This window comes from Drosophila yakuba, chromosome X (assembly GCF_016746365.2).
Source record: "Drosophila yakuba strain Tai18E2 chromosome X, Prin_Dyak_Tai18E2_2.1, whole genome shotgun sequence".
Taxonomy (NCBI): Eukaryota; Metazoa; Arthropoda; class Insecta; order Diptera; family Drosophilidae; genus Drosophila; species Drosophila yakuba.
In genome coordinates, this window is record NC_052526.2 from 20,433,785 (window position 1) to 20,456,047 (window position 22,263).

At 39.0% G+C, this 22,263-nt stretch overlaps 2 protein-coding genes across 4 annotated transcripts in view; both read right to left on the bottom strand.

Annotated features, from left to right (window-relative positions):
* Positions 1-657: 657 nt before the first annotated feature.
* Positions 658-22,263, bottom strand: part of LOC6526113 (innexin shaking-B) — a 62,644-nt gene continuing 41,038 nt past the window's right edge. The window contains exons 2-7 of one of the 3 annotated variants that reach the window (XM_002101894.4): positions 19,414-20,240; positions 13,178-13,332; positions 12,646-12,710; positions 10,342-10,508; positions 10,099-10,277; positions 658-9,776 (exon numbers count right to left, since the gene is read on the bottom strand). In XM_002101894.4, the coding sequence (XP_002101930.1) occupies positions 9,584-9,776; positions 10,099-10,277; positions 10,342-10,508; positions 12,646-12,710; positions 13,178-13,332; positions 19,414-19,773 (1,119 nt within the window). In that variant the 5' untranslated portion in view covers positions 19,774-20,240 and the 3' untranslated portion in view covers positions 658-9,583. Of the gene's footprint in view, positions 9,777-10,098; positions 10,278-10,341; positions 10,509-12,645; positions 12,711-13,177; positions 13,333-19,413; positions 20,244-22,263 lie in introns of all 3 variants that reach the window. The other 2 variants (XM_039377569.2, XM_039377568.2) reach the window with 2 other exon arrangements.
* Positions 16,910-18,105, bottom strand: LOC26536216 (uncharacterized abhydrolase domain-containing protein DDB_G0269086-like). Its single transcript, XM_039377570.2, has 2 exons — positions 17,203-18,105; positions 16,910-17,135 (listed from the first exon to the last, which is right to left on the bottom strand). Exon 1 carries the CDS (start codon positions 18,012-18,014, stop codon positions 17,238-17,240), a length of 777 nt encoding a protein of 258 aa, XP_039233504.1. The 5' UTR covers positions 18,015-18,105; the 3' UTR covers positions 16,910-17,135; positions 17,203-17,237.

A 22,263-nucleotide genomic window follows, 5' to 3' on the forward strand; every position in this document is an offset into this window, starting at 1 on the left:
AGACGGAAAACCAACATTTGTAGCCTTCTTTTAGGCTGTTTGTGCGCTTCAGAAAAATGCAATCTATAGGGCCCTCTAGCGGGTGTTGGCTACACTTTTATAGCCATATCTACATATTATTCTACACTGTGCCCTCATAGGTGGTGCTTTCTTAGGCCAGTATCCATAGTACCAAAGCTTACCGTAAAAGCTCCTTTCACCACTGTTAAGCCCAATCCGTAGTTCCTGACTACGCCGCGATTCTAGAGGCGCTTTTCCGAAATAGTTCCCAAAACTAACAAAAAGCGCCATGTGGAGCTTCTTTAAGCTATGAACCTACTTGTACCATTAATACCTACTTATAATATAATGTTAAATATTTTGCAAATTAAATATTTGGAAATCTAAATAATTATGGCAGTAAAGGAATGCCACACTATATAAAGCTACACTTAAGGCCTTATTTCGAGATTGATTACAAAAGCGCCACCTATGTAACTAGAATGTGTATTTCGCTCAACGACAACAGTACGTATGAGGAATGCGATTTAAGACCAATGACGGAACTTACTTTGTACACATAAATTGTTGTAAATAAAAACATAAAATTATAAGGCATTTTAGTTTTAGATTTGTAGACAGTGTTTCGCCCCCCGATGAAGTAAAAGCCATTGCATATTTATGTATATTTCGTAACAAATCGAAAATTGTTTTTATTACTTTCTGATCAAAATCATACAACGTTGTCAATTCGTTTTCTTGATTACTCAATTATCGCATTATAATAATGTGTTTTTGGTTTATGTTTGGTTTTGTTTGATTTTTTTTTGTGTTTTTCGTTTTTTTCGTTTTGTATTTTTAATCTTGTCTGTTTTTGGTTTTTACGTTTGTTGCTTGCTTCTTTAATAATAATTTATAATTTATATAATAATATTTTATAATATTACTTGGTAATTATTAATTCCCATCAACGTCCCTGGCCTTTTTTTTTTTTTTTGTGTGGGAGTATCGGGGGCGGGGGGTGGCTCGGAAAGAGAGTTCCCCCGCTCCCTTCTTCCGACTGGGCTCTTTCGCTTTGCTTTGCTTTTTCATTTGCTTTGCATTTGCCTTTGCCTCTGCTTTTGCTTCTGCCTTTGTTTGTCTTTGCCTTTACTTTACTTTTAATGCATATGATTTTTGGTTTTATTTCTTCGTTCTTCTCTGCCGCCTTTTAGTTGTTATTTATTTTATGTAATGCGCCTGCTGCAATAATTTTAGTTTGTAAAATTAACTAATCGTAAAATGTGTTTGTGTGTGTGTGTGTGGGTATGTGTGAGTGGGTGTATGTATACTGATGTGACTGTCTGCGGTCTGTCTGTGTGTGTTGGCTGTATGTATGCGTGTGCGTGTTATTTACAATTCGATTTTTCGATTTTTTGTTCAGTGTCTTAAATGTTAGGTGTCCTCGCCTCCACTTCCGTTTCCGCTTAGTACTCACTCCTCCTCGCTTTATTGCATAATTTCATTATTATTGGTATTTGTTTTGCTGACGTATATAATATAAATATATACATACATATATACATACATATACATATACATATATATATATATATATATATTTTATATACTCGTGTATATATAATTCTGCATACCGCCCTTGTGTGTGTGTAGTTCGAATATGAACGCCTGTGAGTGTATAATTTATTACTTAGTCTGCTAAAAATTCACGTTTATATCCTCAATATAGGGGCTTCATATAAGTGTATGCCATGTACTGTATATAGATTTGTTTTGCCTCCTCATTTCCTCCTCCGATCGGATCGATTCGAGTAGTATATACTAAAAATTCTCGTCACTGGTATTATGCATATAGTATATGTGTGTGTATATGTATGGCGATCGGGGCACGTGCGCATATATCGGACGTGCATATATATCGACGGATATCGGATATATGATCACATATATATGTTCGCGGCTCCGATCTATACTGCCTGGCTCTCCCTTCTCGCTATCGTTATCGTTATCGGCATCACTATCGCTATCGCCATCGTTCCGCTTTCGTTCCGCTTTCGTTCCGCTTTCGTTCCCATTTGCCATCAATAATAAATTGATTCGTTAAATAATTTAAATTGTATATTACTTATATGGGGCCTTAAGACCTAATCCGTACTGCCTACGTGTTTCGTTTCGTTCGTTTCGTTTCAAGTTTACCGTGTCACTCATTTGAAAATTTATAAACTGAGGACGTTTTCTTGTGTGTATGTGTTCATGTGTCTATGTGTGTGTACTGCGTCTGGTGTGTGTTTGTGTATGGATATATATATATATATATATATATGTATTCGCGTATATATATATTTCTATATAGCTTCAAATTAAAGCTTTATTAACCATGCTCGCGTTTTGTTTTCGTATTAACAAAATTAAACGTTCGTAATAATCGTACTCAAGACTCAATAATCGATAATCATAAATTACGATAACTGCACGTTATAACTAGTTAAATGTCCATTACCGTTACCGTTTATCGTTACTGTTTACCATTACCATTACCATTACCATTACCGTTAGCATTTACCATACAAGTACAAGTACAAAAAAAAGATTGGATCTACTACTTCTCTATCGATTTCGATCGATTATTATCGATACGCAGCGACTTACACTCGACATCGCTTCACTGGCTAGTTGTATGCGTTATTTATGTTGTCCATAGGTCTGTATATCTGTATAATTATGCTATATCCATATACCTAGATATATCTGTGTGTATATAAGAGATACAAACTAGAAGTACGCTTAACGCCTAAAAGTATTCACTAGATTCGATCTACTCCTTTCAGCTCCTACATCCGCCTTCTTAATTCGCATGTCCTTCGCTCCAGTGGTTGTGCATCTGTGGTTGTGGTGGCCATTGTAATTGTTATCGTAATTGTGGTTGTGATCTCGATTCAGCCATCGATTTCGTTTTCTTTTTCGTTTTCGTATTCGATTCTTGGGGGTGTGCGTATCTAGGGGTGGTGGTTTTTCGATAGGAATGGGAATGGAAAGTAATCGACGTCTTTCATTGGATATGTGCGAGTGTCTCTAGTTAAAAAAAATATTAATCAATTTGAAGCAGCTGAAGATGGGGATTTCATCGGAACCCTCTCATTTCTTCTGTGCTGGGATCTGGGGAAATCTATCGGTTATTGGTTATCGAAGTCGGTTTAGTCTAATATTGCGTGTATAAGTTGCGTATTCCTTAACGGACCTTTAGTGTACAAATATGAATGCTTTATCTTGATTTTTTATTTTTTCGTTTGTTCTCTTTTGTTTGCCATTTGTTACTGCTTTAAAATCTTTGTTTTTACTTCAGTTCTTTTTGAATTTCATTTTTGTGTAGATTTGTTCTTTTCTGTCTGCGCCTGCCTTTCTGCGTCTTTCTTCTCGACCTCTTCTGCCCATTCTTCCATATATTAATAGTTGCTTTTACCTTTTGTTTTGTATAAATATTCAATGCATTATTTAATTATTATTAATTATTTAGTATTCGTTATTAAGTGTAATCAAAATTCCTCTAGTTGAAGGCAATCGGCGAATATATTTGAAATTATTTATGCAATTATTTTACATACGTTCGTTTCGTTTTATCATTTACATTATATTACGTTTTACTAAACTTAGGATCTCCTGGAAAACAAGTTGAAATACAAATAGTTCCTTACTCTGACTGCTTTTCTACATAATTTAATAATTTCATAATTTGTCTACCTGCCAGCCTGCTGCTTTTCGCCCTTCGCTTTTGTCTGGTTAAAAAGTCATCTGAATCTGGAAAACTTAGGTGTAATTTTGCTAAGAATGTCTCGCTCTACGGTTATCAACTAATCCACGCTGTTGTAAAACACTTTATATATAGGTATGTATATGCTTGTTTGTATTTATATTTATATTTATATATATATGTATATATATATGCTGGGTCTTTTATGTATGTCGGCTATGTACAGGTCGTGTATTGGTTGATCTGTGTTAAAAGTTATGCTTACTCGTAAATTGTATTTAGTAAAAAAAATGCTCACCGAATCGGCATCTATATAATAAATATATACACGGTTTGCTGGTTGATCGATCGGTCTCACTTGAAAATCTTTAAGGCAGTTTTCCTATACACTCCATCAAATGCGGCTCGCTAATTTTGCTGCTGAACTCTGGGCCACCAACGAAATAAATCGCTTTCTATCATTTTCAAGCCGCTGAGATCTGGGGGCGTGGCCAATAGTATAGAAAACTTCAACAAAAACAAAAACCGATTCAAAATGAGATATAAATCACATTTAAGCTGCAACGTTATTCCAGTTGGAGGAAACAAAGTATTTCGACTCAAATAGTGAAATATATACGCTATGCTGGAAGACAATAAATTAGCTGCTTGTGAAAGTCCCCAGCCACGCCCCTTTTAGTCCAGGAAAACTGATTTCTGATTTTCCCTCGTCATTTCAGTCCTGGTCCTTCGATCTCGCCTAAAAAGTTCCCTCACTAATTATTGTCTGCTATTTGTTCACACACACACAAATTGATATATACGCTAAGTGCCTAAAGTAATCCTGAACCGCAATCCAAAATGGTTTATCAAGTGACGACCATCGGATATTGGCTATCGAAATCGAAATCGAGAATCGGGAGAAACCGAAACGAAGGAGGGTTAAAGTCGTGGGCCTAGGTAAATGATCAAGATACGAGCTCGATTTTGCGATTCTTCAATTTGGTTTCGCTTCTCGGTAATTAATAATTTTCAGCAATTTTGTATATCTTCGCTTAGTGCTATTAATTGGATGTTCTTAAGGTGTGGTTTTGGTTTTGGTTTTGGTTTAAGCTTTAGCTTCGTAAAAATTTGTCTGAGAATGTGAATTGGCAGTTTCAATTTGTATGCAATATTTGTTATTCGTTATTTGGTATTTGATCTTTACAATTTTGATTCGATTAGTATATAATTAAAAAACGCTTTCGCTTCCTAATAAAAAGTTCTCACTATTCAATTCGATTCAGCTAGGGAATTCAACTAAATTGTTTTCTTTTATCGTTATCGTTGCGCTAATCACTCACTAATTCGATTTCAAATATAAGTTACGAGTATTTCACCAATATGCTTCACTAATTGTTGCTTTTAGTTCGTTCGATTTCCTGGTTCAGTTTTTCAGTTTTTACTGCGTTTTTGAGCCGTGAGAAATTGACTTTCTTCGTCGCTGTAAATTGATTGGGTGCTGAGAAAGAGAAAGGTAGATAGTGAAGGGGATAAGAGCATAGAGAGAGAGAGAGAGAGAGGGAGGGAGAATCTGAAATGAAACCCCAAAATAAAACCAAAAAAACAATGATATGTATACAAGTCTCTTTTTTATTGCACGAATGAACAAATGAGTGAGAAAGTACGGTAGAAGTTACAGAACTAAAACCTTATCTTAGCCACCAAACAATACATAATAATTATACACAAAAAATATGGCAGAAACCAAATTCAGATCGGGAGCAAACAAACAGACAAACAAATGAACAAACGAACACAAACATTAAACACTGTAAAAAAAACGATGATTTCAACAGAATTTTGCAATATTCTTACGGATTCAGATTCTTTTAAATGGGATACACGAGTTTTATAGCCTCTTTCCACTGTCACATGTTGGGTGTGTGTAAAACGTGCAAGCCACATTTTCTCTATAAGAGATAAACTGGCGATGATCACACTTAATTAATTCATTTTCATTCTCTATAAAGTGTGAAATGCTTTGATAAAACCCAAAATTTTCATGCGTCCATTTTGCCATTTTTTTCGTCAAGTGGAAACAGGCTATGTATAATAGTCAACCAATAGTTAACAGATACTTTCAGTGGGAAAGAGATGGAAAAAGGGTGTAAGAGAGAGGGAGAAAGAGAGAGAGAGAGCAAAAAAGTGCTGTGCTGTGTGGTGAGAAGTGGACAGAATTGTACCGGAGGTGGTGAAACGTGGTGAAGAGTCATCGTTGTTACCGTTAGCTCTGCCTGATTCCGTTTCCGTTCTAATTTTCATTTCCGTTTCCGGATGTGCTTATTGCTTCTAGGATTGCGTCTATGAAATGTCCTTCTTATTTTCTAGATTCAGCTAGTACAATTCGAACTCTTCGACCTAATATTGCGGCATACTTTGAAAAATAAAGTCTTGCGTATTGTTCGTTTGCTTTTGCTTTTGTTTGTTTGTTCGATCGCCCCTAGATCTATTACGATATTTTACAATTGCTTTTAGTTGGAGTTACGAGTTACGAGATACGAGAGATTCCATCTTGAGCTACACTAAGTATTCCTTTCATTTATTTTCTTTCATTTATTTCTTTCGTTTGTTTGTTTGTTTGTTTTTCGTTAGCCTAGCGTGTAGATCATATACGTATCGCTTCAACACTATCGACTAATGGCAATTTCCTTGTAATATGCTTACGTTTTGGTATGGTATTCCTTCTTATTCGCCCCCCTTTAATTACAGTGTAAGTATCCTCGATATTTATACATTTCTTGTCGTTTACCATGTTTGTGGTTGCTTGTGTTGTGTGTGTGTGTGTGGCTATAAGTTTGTGTGTATGGGGCTTAACCTACGAATCCACGACAAAAAAAAAAACGCGGACAAAAATGGTTCAGTTTGAACTAGAATTACAATTACACTTAGTTGGCTATAAGCAGTTAAAAAAAAATACGTTAAAATTACTTATTACCATTTATTGTTACATTTATTGTTTTTTCGCTTCAACCTCATACCCACTTTCTCCTCCCTCTAAATTGTAATGCGTCTTTGAGTATGCTGAGTAGTGTGAGTAGACGGAAAAAGCACTCAAATTAGGTGATCTAAATCCAAAATGAATTCCCGAAAGGAGTGAGGTTTTGAGCAGGTCCACATCGGCAATTCCTGATTCTGTGACAAGGAACAATCATCGGGTGTGGGTGTTAATTCCTTTTGCTTTCTTGTAACTACTTTCGGCATTGCAGTGCTAGCCCTACGGAAATACCCAATCTATTTCATATCAGGTCCACCTCCATTTCGTTTCATATACTTGTATGTACGGTCTTTAACTATTTAAATTTGATTTTACAATTACTGGTTTTGTTGGCAGTGACATTTGTTGTTAGATTTGCATCTCTGGCTTGGCTTTTTCTGGCTGTGTATCTGTTTTTCTTGGTCGTCCTTCTAAAGATGGGAAAATGCGACGGGGGCAGGGGGGAAAACTTTTGAGGCATCTGTGTGACTGGTTCTTTGGTCCACTTCTTGGGTGTTGGGAGTTGCGGAAGTTGGAACTGGGAAGTGGAAAGTGGAAAGTGGAATGGACCCTGGATCAAGGATCAGGATCCAAGAAAGGAGGAGAGATTGGAGTTAGAGAGCGGGCGGTGCGCTTCAAAAGGTTTTCTGGACGGATATTACGATTTGTAGCACATGATGAACTCGTGGATGGGTGACTATTTTACTTTTACGGAGGGGGTGATGTTTGTCATAAAAGGGGCTTACTGTAGGGCCACCTGCAATGCCTGGGGGAATTGTCGAACTCCCGAACTGTACCCTCCTGTTTAGGACTTTAATCACTAGCGGTATTATAAAGTTATTATCGTTGCGTTTACACTTGATTCATGTGGCAAAGCGTGAGTGTGCCGCCCGTTTTTCCTGGGTTTTTCCTTTCGCATTTACCGCTTGAGTACTAGGCGTATTTTTCGTAGAGAGAGATAGAGTTGAGTATGCTCTATTATTAGTGGAGTTAATTGTTTTATGATGCGAATGTTGGCTGCTCTCTTTTGCTGAATGATCGATTGATAATTATATATATTTATATATGCTTTACATGCTATATACGTGTGTGTTTGTGTGTGGTGTGGTGTGTTGTGTTGTGAGTGTGAGTGTGTGTGAGCTTAAAACATTTCCGTTTCCGTCTGTCTGTTTGTCTTTGTGAGTTGGGAGTTACGTTCTGTTCGGTCGGTTTTTCAGTTTTTCAGTTTTTCAGTTTTTCAGTTTTTCAGTTTTTCGGTTATATAATGATGCGCGCTATAGTTTCTTCTAATTAAACTATGTAAATGTATCCTTTGTTTCGGTTTTCGGTATTCGGTATGGTATTTTCTGAACTTTCTTTGATATTTACTGATATTTTCTGTTCGTTTCGTCTCGGTTTTAGGTTTTACTCTTTCTTTTTCATTATCATTATTTCGCTATCTGCTCATTTCGGGTTTCAATTTTCATTCATTTCTGTATACAAAAAAATTCTGTTTTCAGTTTGCCTTTTTTTGGTTGTTTTTTTTCTATGTTTTTTTTTTTTCGTTTTGTTTTCTTGTTCATTTGTTTAGCGGGTAATACAAATGCTTAGAGTTAAAAAAAAAATTGTTTATATATATATATATATATATATATATATATAATATATATATTATACATATATGTAGAATTACTTGTATGCTTGACTTAGTTAACCTACATTCGAATACATGAACACTTCAAGATATCATTGTAATAAGTAATTTAATTGAATTGAATTTAATTTAATTAAACTGTTACTCCCCTCTGCGATTTCCACTTGCGATTTTCTTGACTTTCATTTGCTGCTTTCTCAAAGCGGGGAGGCTTTTCTTTCCCCGTCTTGTTGCGTTGTTGTAGCATCTCGTTTGTATGGTTCTCCTGCTTTTCCTCGGTGAGAGTGATGCTGACTTTCGATTCTTCTCCGTCTCTTCTCTTCTTGGGGTTAATACAGAAATGCAATTTTCCGCGGGCGTCGTCTCGACTTTGTTGATGTTTGGTTTAGTTAACGCTGCATGACAAGCAAAGTGCGATGTGTTCTACGGGGCGTATGAGTGATTTCGCTGTAAGCGTATGTGTGGCGTCGTCTGTGTGTGTGTGTGTGTGTGTGGGTGGGGGTGTGTGTGCGTATTTGTCCGTGGTTTCCGTTTCCGGTGCTGTCCATTTGCTGTTCTCCTCACACTTTGATCTTGTCCTTGGGGCAACTTTCTATGGGTCGCTGATCGCTGATTGCCAGGCGATCCCTTGTGACTTGTGACCTTGTGACCCCTGGCCGACGGCAGGCGCTACTTGCCACCGGCTTGGGTGTCCTGTCCGGAAGTCCCAGGACTTCCGTTCTCGATCTCTCGATCTGTCGATCTCGATTATTCGATATCCGTTTTCTCATTTACGTTACTTTAATTGATTGGTATTGAATTCTGAGTAATTCCTTTCGTTGCGTGGCTGTTAATGCTTTCCTATTTTTTCCATATTTCTCCATGCTTTCATTCCGCTTCCATTTTGCTATGCTGTATTCTATGTCCTGTGGTTTTGGATGTGTTTGTACCGACTATCGATAGACTTAGTCTCCATGATTGAAAATGCTGATTTATGACTGACTGCGAGCTGACGATAGTTTTTTTGGTTGTATTTTTGAGATACGTTTTTTTTTTAAAGATTTTTTAGCGGTGTGTTGAGTTGTAAGTTTTAATGAAGCGGCTGCTGCGAAGATCTCTAGATTCCTTTGTGGTTGTAATTGTCCTTTCTTAGTCTTGTTCTAGCTTTCGACATGTTTGTTGTTGAATTCGATGGTTTTCAAATGGAGACGACAAATTGCATTTTGTATTCTTTCTAATACTCCCAATATCATGCATCCTGTATTTCACCTTTTAAGCCAGGCACCCTGTGGTGTTGGTTATGTCCTAAACGATTCGCTAAGTCCTGTACAACATCACGAAATATAACTGTATCTATGTTTTCACCTAGTAAATACAACAAAAACCAATCGCCCATCTTCGAACGACGAACGATTATTTCAATAGCGTCACGACGCACTAACCTGCAATGGGAAAAATGGTATTCAGTATGTTATTGTTTAAAATATTATATAATGGGAATCACTAGATTTGATAAGGGTACAACAGGGTGCCACAGCAAGAGCTAAGGTTTCAAATTCGCATAGGGTCTACAAAGTATGCAGTGAAAGACGAACTCGAGTGCGAACTAGTATATGTTTATGCTGCATACTTCTAGACACCTATATAGGGATTTTTGTGGCGAATCATTAGCCAGAAAGCTGCTTTATTTAATTTAAATTTATATTTTTCCCTATTTATTCCCGTATCAACGCCAGTGAGCCCCCCAATGTCTACGCAACTCACCTAAATCGCATACGAAATAAGTAGACCCTCATTCGAGGAGAGAATATAATAACCACCCTGTATATTAGCGTTAATAATGTGAGAAACGTTAATAATATAAACCAAAACCAAAGGAAAATGTAAATCTTCTCATTAACAACGTTTAATGGTAAAATGCAAATGGCGTCGTGTTTCTCCACCTAGAAAAGCAGATTAAATTATTATTGAGTCTTGGGTTTGTCGAGAGCTGCATTCGTTACTCACCTCCCCACTTGAACCATATTTAAAAAATGTACATTTGGTCATTCTGGGAAATATGTAAATCATCGGATCCATGCGATCTTCCTGATCGGTCTCCATATAATCTATCACTTTCAGGCCAAATGTCATAAATTCGCCATCGAAAAATCGATTCATAAGAAACATTTGACCTGCAAAGGAACCACAAAAAAGATACAAATCAGCACCAAAGAGATACAGAGATACACTTTTCGTTCGTTCGGTTTATCTGCCGCCTATACATCTCATCTGTCCTACTTGAATATCTGTTTATCGGACCGGACACTGGGATTGATGGGTTCTTTGCCACCGATTTCCCACCGAATTTCCACCTTTTCTTTTCCATTAACCCCCTATTTGTGCATGAGTGCATAGGTGCTTTTTGGAAAATTCGGCGTATCGAATCGGTACGGACTTTTCCCGATCCGATGCATTCGGATCCGCTTGATCGATTGATTTAAGGCCAGCGGGGCGGGAATGAATCGATTTTCTCCTCAATTACAACTCACCCGCACCCGCGCAGCCCATTAATTATGGCAGATAGACCGACATCGGATGCAGATACAGATTCAGATACAGATACAAATACAGATGCGTATTCGGATTGGGATTCGGAATCAGAATCGAAATCAGAATCCATCAATCGACCGCGCTAATTGCGGCTAAATGGGATCGAGATGGAGATGGAGATGGAGGTCAATGAACAAACAATGCTCCAAGGTACGTTAATTTTTATGGCGAACTGATGCGCATTTCATTGGTTTTATGGAGAGAACAATAAAGGATTAACCATTGGGATATGCTGCCACAGGGGCACTAAACAAATTTTAACGAGCACTTTCTGCGCAAGCACTGTGGTCATAATGATTTGCATAATAAACTTTTGAAAGAATAACCAATGAATGCTCAAAGAAAGACTACATTATACAGGGAAAAGCCTCTGCTGAACAGCTCCTAATTTACTTTTAAAGTCCATTTGGCAACTAAGTGGGCTAGATAGATGGGATTTCTCATTTTTCATTTACAGAGGAAAAAGCCTGATTCCACTGACACATATTTCTACATCCCGACCGAATGTACATTATCCAGGCAAGAAGGCTATAGTTGAGGGTCTCGACAGTACTCAATTGGGGATGTGTGTTTAATATGAGGAAATGGTTGTTTTGCGACTCAGTTAAAGCTAGTTTAATTGCCACTAAAATGAGATTTTGACCACACACAATTCGTTTAGACGATATCATCTACTGATAATAAATAAAATAATTCCTATGAACGTGTTGACGTGGCGAGGGAAATATTTCAAATATGCGATTGTATTGCTGGCTCTGCAATTAGCTGCATTTTCGCGGCGCCTCACCTTTCAGTCAATGAATTTCCACCGATTTCCAACGATTTCCACCGATTTCCAACGATTTCCAACGATTTCCCCCGATTTCCATTTTCCTTTATCCTATTCCATGCCGCCTAATTAGCCCATTTGAAATTTTTCAACCGATCGCCGCCCCTCGCGCTTCTTGAAACGATGTCAGCCATTTTATAAACGTGTTTTACTCACAATATTATTGTTTATTTCCCATGTCTTCTGACAGTTCATTATTTTGTCAGAGTTCGAAGCTCGGCGCGCGCGCCCCACGAGGGGACCAGAAATATCAGGAATATCGGGAAGCATTTGTTTATTTTGATGCGGGGCGGTCAGTCGATAAAAATTCGTCATTGATTTTTCGGCGTAAAATCGAACGGGGAATGTTAATGAATGCCGAATTTATGAGGCCCGTCGCAAGAAACCGTTTTGCTAACCCCGAAACTTTGTTTACCGATCTCACTGCCACCTGGAGAAGTCGACAGATTGGCATGTGCACCGCGAAAAACACCGCACTGTTTTCTGCGTTCTATGTTTTATTTCTGTGTTTTATCGCAAGATTTTGTTACTCAACTATCATTCGGCTATTCATTTTCGACTGCATGTCACTCATTTTAATGGCGAAAAACGCACTTTACAAGATGTTAATTCTAAGTAGTTTTCCTTATACAAGTATTTCCTAGTATGAGTACCGGGTAATTCCCCGTCAAGACACTCGACCATAGCTTTCTTCCATTATCATATCAGTTTGATCTATTTGGTTCAAACACATAGATGAGCCAAGGTCAAAGCAATATTCTTGCAGCAGTTGATGATGCGAACTGAGTTCCTTTGGCACAGGACGATCTCAGGACACATCGGTTGGATATTTGGATATTTGGATATTTATTTGTATTTATTTTTTTCCATGCACTAGCACTAGTACTCACCTATCACATTTATAAGGGCGAGCAGCTCACACACGTAATATCTGTACGCCCACCAATTGTGATATCTGCAAACGAAATCGGCGGAAATTTGGCCATTAGCTGTGATTCAGAGCTAAATAAATGTACAAGTAAATTTGCAGCTCTACAAATGCCAAAACGTTTGGCCGAGTATCCTTTGTCTCTGGAGAACTCTGGGTCGTGGGTCGTGACTCACGGTCGATTTCCGGATAATTCTTTGTTCATTAGTGGGACTATGTTTTGGGAAATGTTTGTTTTGGGAATCGGCTATAGTGAATTGTAAATAGTGAAGGGTTCATTTAATAAACTGTTTTTTTCTTTTGAACCCGACTCTTTACGTTGGCTGTGGTGTTCTACTTAAATCGTATTGGGTAATTCAAGTTTTATCTCGAAAATGAACCGCACTTTTCTAAGACTGGCAAATTTTACCAGAATAATTTCACATCTTTTCGTTACAAGGCCTCTTGCAAGTACATTTATCTAGTCAGAGAGTTAACAAATGGGCTGTACTTACCTTAAATTTTCCCACAAATAATCTAAAAGTAATTTCTTTTTTTGTTTTTTCTCGGCTTCGGAACAAATGCCTATGTCTAAGTCCATGATGAGCGCATGAATCTTGCCACCCTCCCAAGATTTCCACAGCCATCTTGGTGTATAAAATAAGATTGCCTGCAAAAAGCGAATAAAGAGCAGAGAATGGTGGGGATATAGTATATGTATTTATAGAGATATGCAAAGGTGAGTTCCGTGTGGGCGTAATGTCGCATTGGAACTGTCGTAAAAGCGAGAAAAATACCCATGACAAGTGACATTCGCCAGCTGTTCTCTAGATTCTAGATTCTAGACTCTAGATTCTAGTTTCTAGTTTCTAGATTGTGGACCCCCGCCCGATTCCAGCTGAGAACAATGCCAAATGGCATTAATGACATTCAGCCATAGGCATTAGAGACTGACCTTCCCCAGCTACATAATTGTCTTTGCTAATTCCATACCATACCATACCATACCATACCATACCATAGAATACCATTCCATTTCTTTTATTTTTGTTGGCCCTTGTCAATTAGCCGTGAGCCATTAGGGGCAGTCTATCCGCCCGGTTCACCTACCACAATATCGGGCGATCCGAAAGACAGACAGGCAGACACGAATTCTTGCTTAATTGTACCCATTAGTTGGGCAAGCGTTGGGTGTATTCGCTTAATTAAAAGTCCAGATCAGGCATACGAATGTGCTACCTCTGAAGGTTGAACAATTAACAATAAGAGCGGTAAAACGATTTGTGGTTTCTCTGTGGAAGGCGAAAAGTATAAAAAGTATATATTTCTCCTAAAAACAACGCCCTTTTATCAGTGATTTTATATATATGATATATGAATATATTCCCTTTTTTACTAATACCCCAGTTTCTATTAAACGACTAAATAGTACACGATATTAAGGAGTACCAAAACCCCGACACGCAAGCATTTCTGCTCGATATAAGTCTTGTGTATTTTCCTTGCCGGGGGATTTTAATGCCGACCCGATGACAAATTAATAATAACTTGTATCGTAAATTAGCCGCGGATTCGGACAATCCTCAGACAGCTGGGGATTGGCCGAGTTGTGCAAATTGTATATGGCGTGTTTGCTTTGGCACATGACAATGTCGCCCCATCATCGTGATCTTGAGTCTGAGTCCCTGGCAGGTGGTAATCCCCATGTCTTACGTTGTGAGAGGTGAAAGTTCAGTTTGTTTAGTGGGCGCCCGACTGGCGGCGGTCCCTTAATCTTGGCCAGCAATTTTCCACTCTAAAATATATTTCCCCACACGCGCTGTTCACCGTGCATCTCGGCGATCTTTCGATTCATTTTGGATTTCGCTTTCTGGCATTTTTGGCCTTTCACTTCTTGCTTTTCGGGGCCTGCAGTTCCAAACTATTCGCCATTGTCGTTGGCATTTGGCTGCAATTGGCCCAGACAACATCTGCTCCGCATTCTATCGGCTGATGACGGCAGTCGCCGTGGACAGTGGTGGTCAATGTATTTGAGACACATCTAATCAAATATTTGAAAAATCTTACTTTTTACAATTTTACCTAAAATGTTTCAGCTGATTTGGGCGATTTTGAGAGTCTATCTAGTACAGGGTATTAACTGCTATGTCAAAATCAGTATATTTCATATCCCTATTATTTATATAAAACAAATTGATACCCGTTTTTTAACCAGCAAAATAGGCGTCATATGGACACGGCCAGATCAAGTATACCTATACTTTTTAAGATCGAAAATGGTAAATTCCAGGTAAGAAAATTTCCCACAAAGATGGCTCTTTAGAATTCACCAGTACTATATTATCTGTTTGCAGAACATCAGTTTTTCAACCCACAAATTTTTCAGTGGCACTCTTTAAAAGCCAATCGCTGCTATTCTTGTGGACAGATCTGTTATTATCAGGGCGAGGTCTGTTGCCACGCCCTGCCGGAAGTCAAATGATGCGTTTGATTTGCTTTGGCCTCCATCATCCAAGTCTGCCCTTTTGTGTATACAATCGCCAATTGCATTTCCCCGACGATAGTTTGAATGAGGAAGAGAAGAAAAGAGAAGAGTAGGGAGTGGTGGCCTCCGCACCACCCTTTTCCACCCGCTTTCCCGCTTTCCCACTTTCCTCTGTGCGTGTGTGGAAAGCAATTTGGCAAGCGTTCAAATCGCAAAAGCATCGCGTAAATGCAACTGCAACAGAAGCAACAATCAAAGCGAAAGGCGGAGGGCAAAGAATCGCTCCGAAGAATTCTTCTTTGGGCCTGCAGGCTCCAGGCACATTGATTCGTAATATGTTTTTTTAAAAATAGGGGGCTTTCTTGTGGAAAGCTGGAATCTTCTGAAGCAAATAATTCAAGCAATAAAAAGTTATGGATATGTAGTAAAAAAGCAAGTTGAACTTTGATATCTGTAATACTGTAAAAACTAAACTACTTTTATTACAATTTAAAATTGAAAAGTAAGTTGGGCAACAGTAATATTTTAATAAAGAAAAGATATAGATATAAAAGAGCTCGTTTATTTGAAACGTGTCTTAGTCTTAGAATGATAAGTTTGCCAGAACTGTAAAATTGCAAAGGCAGTATTCACTTAACTCTGGATTTATAATCACTGACTGATGACTAATCAAAATTACTGATAAATTACTTTAAATTCATAAATTTGCTGTTGAAAAGTTGTCACTTTTAAAAGTTTCAATGTGCTAATGCTGAAATCGAAACATATATTATCCTTAGAATGCTGAAAACACAAACTCGTTTATTCGACTGAGGAAGTATCTGATCCCTTCTGATCCGAAATGTCACTCCCCCAAGCGACGCCTCTGCCTTATATCTTCGAAACTCGAGGGGAGGCCAAAAATACACGCATATAAGTCAAATATAAACAGCTCCCACCCCAAGAACCTTTGGCCATATTCCCTAAGATTCCCAGTTCCCGAGTCCCGAGACTGGAGTCACAATTCCCGATACCCTTTCCCGATTCCCACTGGCATATCCATAGCTTTTTGTTTCAGCAATTCCCTGGCATCTGGCCAGAAATATTATTTCACTTTTATGTTTGTCTGCGCCTTTTCAATAAATATCTAGACATGCCGGGCGCAGAAATATGGAAGGAATGGCGGGGAAAGTCGGACGAGAGGCTATACTCGTATAGTGGCGAGGAAGAAGAAATGCCAATTCTTGACATATCGGAGGAAAAGACCGGATCGATTGAAAGGAAATTGATGGGTGCAGGTCTTTTAGTTTTTATGGCGGCATTGTCCGAGCCAATGACGATCTATCCACGAGATCTACTATACAATAACGGGGAAGTAATGGTAATTGGGTCAGGTGTTGTTAACCTAACTGCCTGCTTTTATGTTAGAATTCTAAGTAATAGCTACAATTTCCACTTACTTTTGTAACATTAGAATATGCTGCTCGTTTGTAAATACCCTCTCCAAATCAAAATCAATGATCCACGAAAGCCGGCATTATTTTCGATTTCCCATTTTGAATTTCTCGTTTTGTTTTCCGTTATTAATAAATCGTGCAACGCATATTGGGGGAAAGTGTAAATTATAGAAACGCGTCTTCGCGTCATTAAGCAGGGAGAATACCATGATAAATGTATTTATAGGAATTTGGGTGACTAGAACGTCTCTATAATCGCTCTGTGACACTAACCGAGAAAAGCTCCCCCGATTTCCCCGCCCGACCAAGTGTGATAAAAATACACATTTAATATTTGTACATTGTTAGCGGTAAGACTTATTGTGTAATCATAGACTCTCTATATAAATATGTATGTATGCGACTCGATCTATATATATACATATACGCCATATGGGCGGCGACGTCACCGATTTGCTCCGTGGTGTGATGTGGAAAATGTGGGGGGGGCGGAGGGGCATCTATGACACAATCAATCTCCTTTAAGCGGTGTGAGCAATTAACGGTGACAGTCTGAGAATATATCAGGTGGCGAGGAATTATTATGATGGACGGATCTATAGAACATTTTTTTAATTACGTTTGGTGTGTGCTTGTCCTCAGTAGATCGTCCAATTACGGGTTAGTGGTGGGAGTTGGGTCAGAAGAATTCAAAGTGCCGGCTACCAACTCCACATCAATCACTTCGTTAGCTTCACCTGCTGCAGGGGCAGCATCTCTTCCATCAGCCACAGCCTCAGATTCGGGCCCAACCTGAACTTCAGTCACAGGCTCACCCTCAGTATCAGCCTTAGTATCAGCCTTAGCCTCAGCCTCAGTCACAGCCTCAGTCACAGCTTCAGCCTCAGCCACAGCTCCAGCCTCAGTCACAGCTTCAGCCTCAGTCACAGCCACAGCTTCAGCCTCAGCCACAGTCTCCGGCTTTTCCTCAGTCTTGTCCACAGCCATAGCCACAGTCTCGACCTCAGCCACAGTAGCCACAGCCACAGTCTCGACCTCAGCCGCAGTAGCCGCTGTAGCCTCAGTCACAGCCTCAGCCACAGTCGCAGCCTCAGCCACAGTCACAGCCTCAGCCACAGTCACAGCCTCAGCCACAGTCACAGCCTCAGCCACAGTCACAGCCTCAGCCACAGTCACAGCCTCAGCCACAGTCACAGCCTCAGCCACAGTCGCAGCCTCAGCCAGAGTCACAGGCTGAGTCACAGCCTCAGCCACAGACTCACTCAGAATTGCAAACTCATTCACAGCATCAGCCACAGTCGCGGCCTGACGAGAGTTGCCACGTACTTCTGCTACCGTATTCTGGCGTACTTGACGGTTGTTCCTGCGAGTACCATTCACCGGGACGCGGTAAGGTACCAGACGGTTGCGTAATTTTTTGAAGAAATTCATTTTTTCAGCTTTGCTTAAATCGTTTTGTAGTGAACTCAAAAACACACACTGTCGTTTTATGTAGATTCCGACTGGGAACTGATGTCTGGGCTGCCAAAACCCCTTTGCATTAATTTCACTGCCTACCGCTTGGAGAAAATTTGAATGGGGAAATGTTCATAGTTTCATTCTCTAGCGTATCAGAATGGTAAATTCATTTAATACTTTTAAATATATTTCTGTTCAGTTCAGTTTCAGTTCATATTTCGATTTATGAACTTTTATGATTTAATTAAAAAATTCCTAATACTAAGGTTGAGGGTGAGAAAGTTTCTTCAGGCTAATGCATTTATTTATTCCACGTACTTTACTTCCCCCAAATAAATTTGTTTCTAGCGCCCCAGCTCATTTTTCATCCCATCGATTGCCGATCAATCAATCGCTCTGTCTCTCTCTCTCTCTCTCGCCCGCTCTCTTTCTCGCCCAGTATACCCGTCTCTGCCTGACATCGCCTACGTCACAGATCGAACTATCTTTAGGATACTCGCAGCGATACAAGGCCAGCCCATTCAGCAGCAGCAATAACAAAGCACACACGATATACTTAAACAATTTCATTTGGCTCACAAAAGGCCAAAACCGCAAAAGAAAATAGAAAAAAAGAAAATCGGAAAATCGAAAAATCGAAAAATCGGAAAAAAGTGGAACAAATATTTGGATATTGAATGTATGTATGAATGTATGGCGATGTATCCCAATGGTGCGCTCAGTCGGCGAAAAATCGCTTAATTACTTAATCCATCAAATCATTCAACGCCCCCAAACATAACGATCCACTGATCTATGGCCGATTTCTCGGTCGACTTTTTCTGGCTTAATCGCTGCGCAGGCGTAGCCTTTTAGGGGATGAGTTATGGCGTCGAATTTTAATTAATGTTGCCTTAAAAAAGCACATTTGCTTGATTTGCTTTCATTGGTCAAAAGACATTCATTACCTTTTCGTTTGGCATTTGAATATCTTGAAAAACACTTTCAGAGAGATGCTCTAAATGGGACGGAAGTGAATTCGGTTGCATCCAAGTTACTTGCTTTTATAGTTGATAAGTGATATGAGTAAATCCCCTTTACGAGTTTATTAGATAGTTCAAGTACACAACGATATAATAATACGATATGAAAGGTTTGCATGGTTATGGGTTGTCTTTTGGAATGGTATGGATAGTTACTGGTAGCTATTGATAATAAATACAAGTGTCAAACTAATTATGATTATTGCTGGAAAGAATGGTGCCGCGTTCCTTCTTTGGAACTTAATTGGCCACAAACACAGAATCGACTGTCGGTGTTTCAATCGATATTTAATCGGTATTTTAAAAATAATCATTGCTTCAAATGGTCCGGAGACACAACCTTGTAATACCTGAAAGAAGAGGCAGAAGCAGACCCACTGGTAGTACTTGTAGTGCTTTTTGTCCGCCGGATCACCGTCGGAGTTGCCGATGCCCGGGTATGGAACCGAGACGCCCTGCTTCTTCAGGAAGAGGCTCTTGAGCGTGTAGGTGGACTGGATCCAGCAGTACGTGTTGAGCACATCCTCTGGAATATCTTTGGTGTGCACACAATCGATCGGATTGCCAACGTACTGGCGTGTGGTTATAATTAGCGAGAATGACATCAGAATCATCACAGTTATTGAGTAGTGCAGGCGGAATACTATCGAATCGGTTTTAACGTGACTGACCTTTACAAGGTTTTTCAATCCACGAAATATATCTAACATGGTTTGTCGACAGCGAAAGCTGGCAAGATCGGCGATGATTCTCTCTGGCCTCTCTTCTTGCTTTTATCGTTCGTTGTTTATCGATTGGTTAGCGTTGCCTTTCGATAGTATCAGTGTCAGAATATCAGAGTATCGTGTGGCTATCGACCGACTGTGCTACCGATTCCTGGCTCTGCTTTCTTTTGCGCGGCAGGCCCATTATCGACGCATCGGCTAATCGGGACTCGAACCGGAACCGGAAGCGCGGCTGCTGGTGGTTCCGGTGGTGCGGGTGGTGCTGGTGGTGCAGGTGGTGCGTCTGGCTTTCCAATGCTTCGTGTTGCGACGTGTTCGTTGTAGTGGATGTGACTGTCACAGAGCTGGGCATCTTCGGGTTCGTTCCTCCGCTCTCCGGTATTCTCAACCCGCAGTTTTACATTGACACTTTTTTTTGTGATTTTTCTGAGCTTGGTCTTTTTTAATGGTAACTTCTGGCATGAGATGACAATGTTGATTTCACTATTTTTCGCGCTTTTACTTCAATATTTTCACAAAGCTCACTGCATGCATTGTGGGACTTATCGAGATTCGTTTATTAAGTGGAAACAGTGTTTTCTGAGATCGCATGTGCTATGCTCATTGATCAATCATTTTGAAATGGTTACTCAGACTACTTAGTTCTGATTTAAAAATTTTTTTACCTCCTAATTGTTTACATATACACTTATTTCTGGCTCACGTTTAATATAATTATAATGTGTGTTTTAGTCTAAAATAATGTCTAAAATAAACTATATGGGAAATCAATTGCTAGCACTCTTCACGATGTTTAAATATTTTTTTTTTTAGGCTTAAATACCATTGCAAATTGCGCAAAGAAACAAAACAAATAAAAACTATTCGAGAATATAAATAAAATGTGGCATCACCCCCTCCTTCGCATATGTTAATAAACTTATGCTGACTGACGTAGGGGAAAAATGGAAGACCAAAAACTGGAGAACAACAGTTTCCAAATGAACTGTAAATTTTAAAATTGCAATGTTTATAAACAAACTTTCCCGCCGAGCTGCCGATAATAAAATCAAAACAACAGCGATAGCAAAAAGCTAAAAGCGAAAAACTAATTTGAGTACACACGAAAAAAGTTAGTCATTAAAGTCTTTAAATAACTATAAACTTTAAATTACTACAGAAATGCCTAACTAAATATCAATAAAATCATATGTAAAAGTGCTAACATAGTAATTAGATTAGATTGATAGTTTAATACTATGCACTGAAATATTTAATTAATTAGACTATATTTTCTGCTGTGTACTCAAAACAGAAAAGTCCACGCACACACCGGGAAAATTGCGTATACGCACACGTGGCCAGCAAAGTCAAAGGCGAAGGCTGACCAGCGGCAGTCTAAGAATCCGCCCCGGATCGTATCAGATCGGATTGGATCGGGGGATATAGCCCAAGGCGAGAGCATCGTTAATCTATTTCGTAATCCAGCAGAGTTCAGGCCGATCTCCGATTTGTTTATAAAACACACAGCAGATATCTCCCCATCGACCTGTTTGGGCTTCCTGCCTGCACTTGACATTTCAACGAAACTATTTCGTTGCTCGGCATTGTGAAATATGCCAGAAATGCTGCAAAGATAATGGGGGTCGGAGATAAAACTGAGCGACTACCAAAAATCTGTGACTTCTCATCTGTTTTTCCCCACAGCGCGTGCCCATCATTATAATGTGGACAAAATATGAATGTGAGACACGGAATTCCTTGAAACAAGGGAGGTGACTAATTGGGATTTTCCCTCGTCCAAAAACAAAAGAAACGAAAATAAAATACGCTCGAAGAACATTTTCCGCCGGGATATGGTACTCGTAAAATTGAACAACAGCCGATCGGCTCGATTTGAGTTCACTTTCGAATGCAACCAATGGAGAATGCTAACAAAAACATATATTCCCCCGATCAAAAGCGGCCAGCACACTTTGAAGTCGACGAGCATCAGAATCCGAAATGGAACCGAATTGATTTCAATGTTTTCTGAGTCAATACGATTGAGGTGGCCAAAGAAGTTCGAATTGTGGAAATATTTCATAATTATTTATACATTTATAGGCAGCTGATGCGGCTTAAAGAGTCTTTCAGTGAAAAGACATTGAAAATCCCTGTCTTATGCTTTCTTAACACCATGTTCTTATAGTTGACTGAAGGGATTAGGGTTATCAAAAATCCATGGTTTCAATATTTCTCAATTTTTAATTTTTACAAAATGCCTGCAGCGATCGGTAAAACTGGCCAAACATTTTGGAAACTAAATATGAAGACCATGTAGACTTTTCCATCGAAATTTTAAATATTTTAATAATGTGAAATAATTAAGACTTCGTTCAATTCTACTGGCAGCCTTCTTAAAATACTCGCAAATACTTTCTATTCATTGTAATATTAAAGTTGTATTGCGAATTCACTGGCCTGCTTTATTACTAATTAAAACTGACCTTAAAA

Coding starts and splice junctions, on each gene's coding strand:
- LOC26536216 (XM_039377570.2), bottom strand. CDS start 18,014: ATGAATTTCTTCAAAAAATTACGCAACCGTCTGGTACCTTACCGCGTC.